The sequence below is a fragment of the Heterodontus francisci genome, chromosome 20 (assembly GCF_036365525.1).
Source record: "Heterodontus francisci isolate sHetFra1 chromosome 20, sHetFra1.hap1, whole genome shotgun sequence".
In the NCBI taxonomy this organism is placed as follows: Eukaryota; Metazoa; Chordata; class Chondrichthyes; order Heterodontiformes; family Heterodontidae; genus Heterodontus; species Heterodontus francisci.
Genome location: NC_090390.1, coordinates 43,221,951 through 43,226,865, shown reverse-complemented (window position 1 = coordinate 43,226,865; position 4,915 = coordinate 43,221,951). Strand labels below are relative to the sequence as shown.

The following is a 4,915-nucleotide window of genomic DNA, read 5'->3' as shown; positions in this document are numbered from 1 at the left end:
ACGCACTAAAGCTTGGGGCAGCCGCAGCAAAGGCTCAATGGGGAAAGACCACAGTGTAAGGTCCCCCCACCAAGCTGAACTGAGGGGCTGGATCCATGGGAAACTCCTCGAACTGTATCGGGAAAATTTTGTGCGCTGTAAATGTAAAAATGTATATGGCATGACTAATGTGAAATGGAAGGGTTGTGAAGCAACTCATGATTGTAATGAAGGAAACTGATCTCCCTTGCAAGGTTTGTATTTTTTGGTGCTGTTTGAAACTGTTTGGAAATGTATTTTTCACAGATTTTTATGAATAAAGTATATTTTGGAAAAAAAAACCACTGAAGGATACTTACCTGGCAGGGGAGAGACCATGATCAGTGGCCTTTGCTCCTGTCCCAGGTAGGTTTTGAGTAAAATGGCTGTAACCAATTCTAGAGCTTTAGGCCAGGGAGTGCGCAACACCGTTCGGGTGGTGGTGAAGGATAAGGAAGGAGGTGCACTTGTGGACTGAACCTTCTTCATTAAGAGAATCCTTATTGATTGCTGTGGATTCCAACCTGTGGACATCTTCTGCCTGCAGGACTTCCCCAGCAGTGGATATTTCGATGTGACTTTCAAGAATGTGGCGGAATGCATCAAGTTCCTGAAGGTGTTCAAGAAGAAGGGAAACCATTGATGCAGCTGGACAATCCGGCAGTGATGACAGCAAACTGGACGTTACGTCCAGATTCCTAATGGAAACACTAAAAGATGCCAAGCTGCACGACGTCTTCAGCAAACCTGCAGACGGAGCGCAGCATAGACACACCTGGTCAACATCGGACGGGTCTGCCCGTTCCAGGATTGACTTCCTGTTTATGTCCCATGCTGTCACAGTCAGATCCACCGACGTCAAACCAGTGTTCTTCTCCGACCATTGCCTCTTACTGGCCAACTGTCACTTACAGGGTGACCAGCGGGTTGGCAGGGGGACATGGAAGCTCAATGCTACACTGCTAACCCCAGAGAACATTGAGGAACTCAAAAGGGATTACAAAGGTTGGAGAACCGTGCAACCCCTCTTTGAGTCTCCAGTTCACTGCTGGGAGGCGATCAAGGAGAACATCAAGAGGTTCTTTATCTTCAAAGGGGTTCAGAGGGTGAGAGAGAGACAGAGGGAAATGTCCCGACTTCAGAAATAATGCAAAATCTGCTCCGGCTGCAGTTGATGGGGGTCGAGGTCAAGGAGGACATGCATGAGGTGAAGAGCCAGCAGGCCTCGATCTTTGCCACGGAGGCCTCCAAGATCATCTTCCGGTCCAGAGTCCACTCCATTGAGCAGGATGAGATGTGCTCGCGTTACTTCTTCCAAAAGGTACACAGAGAGAGCTCTGTGATTAGAAGCCTAAAGGAAGAGGATGGCTCTGTAACGTCTTCGCAGTCCGACATACTGAGGATCAGGCAAATTCTTTTATGCTGGGCTGTACGAAGCCCACAGACAGCGCAGTTTCCCAGTCCTTCCTGTCATCTATCACAGAGGTCTTAGATGACAGCATGAGGGAGAGACTGGACAAGTCGCTAACTCTGGACGAGCTGACAAAGGGCGTCGGCTCCTTCAAGACGAGTAAAACACCCGGAAGCGATGGCTTACCGGCTTAGTTGTATTCGGCCCTGTGGGACTGGGTCGGCCCAGACCTGCTGGAAGTAGACGAAAGTATGCTTCTGGCCGGCAACATGTCAGTATCCATGAGGAAAGGCATCATTACCCTCATCTATAAGCGTAAGGGGAAGAGGGCAGAAATCAGAAATTGGCGGCCCATCTCACTGCTTAATGTTGACTACAAGATTCTGTCCAAAGTCATCGCCAGTCGAGTCAAGTCTGCTCAGGAGTTGGTGATTCACCCTGACCAGAACTGTCCTGTACCTGGCAGGAAGATCCCTGATAGTCTCGCGCTACTCAAGGATACGTTCGCCTATGTACGGGACGGGAGGGTGAACACCTGCCTCATCAGCTTGAACCAGGAGAAGGCTTTTGACAGGATATCACACACATACATGATGGACGTGGTCTCCAAAATGGGGTTTGGGGAGGGAATCTACAATCGGATCAAACTGCTCTACGCAAACATCAGTAGCGCAGTCTCAATCAATGGGTGGGCATCAGAAAGTTTCCCAATCCAATCTGGAGTCAGACAGGGCTGTCCTCTCTCCCCTGTCTTGTTTGTTTACTGTATTTAACTCTTTGCTGAGTCTATTAGGAAGGATGCGGGCATAAGAGTTGTGACAATCCCAGGCAGTGGAGGCACTCAGGTACAAATCTCCCAGTACATGGACGACGTCGCTGTCTTCAGCTTGGATCCGCTGTCCGTTCGCAGACTGATGAGCATCTGCAACCAGTTCGAAATGGCCTCGGGAGCCAAAGTTAACCATGGCAAGAGCCAGGACATGTTCTTTGGGAACTGGGCCAACCGATCCTTTGTCCCCTTCACCGTTAGGTCAGACTACCTGAAGGTGCTGGGGATATGGTTCAGAAGGGCCGGGGCGTGCATCAAAACCTGGAGGGAGCGAGTAGCCAGGGTACACCACAAACTGAGCATGTGGGAGCAGCGATTTCTCTCCAATGTGGGTAAGAATCTGGTCATCAGGTGCAAGGTGCTCACGTTGTTGCTGTACGTGGCGCAGGTCTGGCCCATACACCACTCCTGCGCTGTGGCGGTCACCTGAGCAATTTTCCGCTTCATCTGGGGATCCAAAATGGACCGGGTCTGGAGCGACACGATGTTCAAACCTCTGGATAAGGGCGGGAAAAATGTACCCAAAGTCGCCCTCATTCTGATGACCACCTTCGTGTGCAGCTGCATCAAGCTGTGTGTAGAGCCCAAGTATGCAAACACCAAGTGTCACTATGTGCTGAGGTTCTATCTGTCCCCAGTGTTGCGATGGATGGGTCTGGTCACAATGCCGTAGAACGCTCCATCCAGTTGGACCGTGCCGTACCACCTATCCTTCGTGGAAAAGTTTCTGCAGTTAAACACCTTTGACCACCAATCCATCAGGCAGTGGTCTGCACGGAATGTCCCCAAGGCCCTGAGGGAAAAGGAGATGGTGGATCCTGTCGGATGGTTCCCCGAACAGACTGCCAAAGTAATTTGGCGGAATGCCTCATCACCAGAACTTTCAAACAAACAACAAGATATAGCTTGGCTGGTGGTGAGAAGAGCCTTTCCCGTCATATCCCTCTTGCATGCCTGGAGTCTCACCCCCTCCGCACACTGCCCTTGAGGTGGCTGTGCTGGGCAAGAGACTGTTGCCCACCTCCTTCTGGAATGTATCTTTGCAAAGTAGGTGTGGAAAGAGATGCAGTGGTTTTTGTCGAGGTTCATCCCAAACAGCTCTGTAACACAGGAGTGCTCTACTGTGCTCTACTGGCTGTTCCTAGGGATGCACACTGAGATAAACATCAACTGCTGCTTGAGGACTATCAATTCAGTGAAAGATGCTTTTTGGTCTGCCTGAAACTGTCCACGACTGAGTGTTGCAGACTGGCACATTCCAAGGTCCAGGACTATGTGTTGAGGGACGCACTATAGCTTGGGGCAGCCCCTGAAAAGGCTCAATGAGGAAAGACCACTGTGTAAGGTACTCCTGCCATAGTGAACTGAAGGGCTAGACCCATGGGAAACCCCCCGGGCTGTATACACAAATATGGTTTTGCTGTAAAATGTACATGGCATGTAAAATGGAATGGAAGGGTTGTGAGGCAACTCACTCCCGTATTGAAGAAAACTGATTTCCTTTACACTTTTTGGAACGTCAACTTGGTGCTGTTTTGAACTGTTTTGTAATGTATTTTTTTACAGATTTTTATGAATAAAGTATACTTTTGGCGCAGTGGTTAGCACCACAGTCTCACAGCTCCAGCGACCTGGGTTCAATTCTGGGTACTGCCTGTGCGGAGTTTGCAAGTTCTCCCTGTGACCGCGAGGGCTTTCGCCAGGTGCTCCGGTTTCCTCCCACAGCCAAAGACTTGCAGGTTGATAGGTAAATTGGCCATTATAAATTGCCCCTGGTATAGGTAGATGGTAGGGGAATTGAGGGAAGGTGGGGATGTGAGAGGGTAATGGGATTAATGTAGGATTAGTATAAATGGGTGGTTAATGGTCGGCACAGACTTGGTGGGCTGAAGGGCCTGTTTCAATGCTGTATCTCTAAATAAATAAAATAAATAAATAAAATCGCGGAGAGTTTCAGTAGCAGTTTGATTGAAGAAAGATCAGGACTGGAAGAGGTAAAGGAGGCAAAAGACTCGGCAAAGGCAGAGCAAAACAGCACCGTAAAGTGCTTCATGATAACATCCAAGGCATCACCAAGCCAGCAATCCGCTGCCTGGCTCGCCATGGTGGAGTTCAGTGCATCATGGATTTGATCTATGAGGAGATCCGCGGGCTGCCGAAGGTTTTCCTGGAGAATGTGATCAGAGATGCAGTCACCTACACTGAGCTTGCCAAGCGCAAGATGATTACCACCATGGATGTGGTGTATGCTCTGAAATGCCAGGGTTGCTCGCTCTATGGATTCGGCGGCTAAGCAAAATGACCAGTGAGGGTAATCTCACCTTATTGCCGGTGAGACTTCCCTGTGACATGACGGTCTGTATATCCTGCAGTTGCTTGGACCTCTGAGGATGAGGTGCATCTTGCTCCAGCTCAGAAGCTTAACTTTTCTGTTGGGTGATCTAACAACTTGTTTTAGTAGATTACAGAATCCCATTCCACTGCCTCAGACAGATCAGGTGGTAGTCTTTGAGATAGATGATTTGATGCCGATGGTTCAGTTAGAGCTCATAGTACTATTGTGGCTGACCCTCAGGAGGAAGGGATAGCACGTATTCAGTGGGATAATCAGACTGATACCCCAGACCCACAATATTCGGCTGAGGTTTAAAGGGGAT

At 49.3% G+C, this 4,915-nt stretch overlaps 1 protein-coding gene across 1 annotated transcript; it reads left to right on the top strand.

Moving 5' to 3' along the window:
• The first annotated feature begins 719 nt into the window (after nucleotides 1-719).
• On the top strand, nucleotides 720-4,551 carry LOC137380872 (histone H4-like). Its single transcript, XM_068053280.1, has 3 exons — nucleotides 720-811; nucleotides 2,223-2,360; nucleotides 4,233-4,551. The coding sequence occupies exons 1-3, from the start codon at nucleotides 720-722 to the stop codon at nucleotides 4,549-4,551; spliced, it is 549 nt and encodes a 182-aa protein (XP_067909381.1).
• Nucleotides 4,552-4,915: the final 364 nt, after the last annotated feature.

Bases quoted from the DNA above. Each gene is read 5' to 3' on its own strand.
- LOC137380872 (XM_068053280.1), top strand. From the start codon at position 720: ATGGAAACACTAAAAGATGCCAAGCTGCACGACGTCTTCAGCAAACCT. The intron at 812-2,222 runs GTCTGCCCGTTC...TGAGTCTATTAG, and splicing joins ACCTGGTCAACATCGGACGG to GAAGGATGCGGGCATAAGAG. The intron at 2,361-4,232 runs GTTCGAAATGGC...GTTTGATTGAAG, and splicing joins CTGATGAGCATCTGCAACCA to AAAGATCAGGACTGGAAGAG.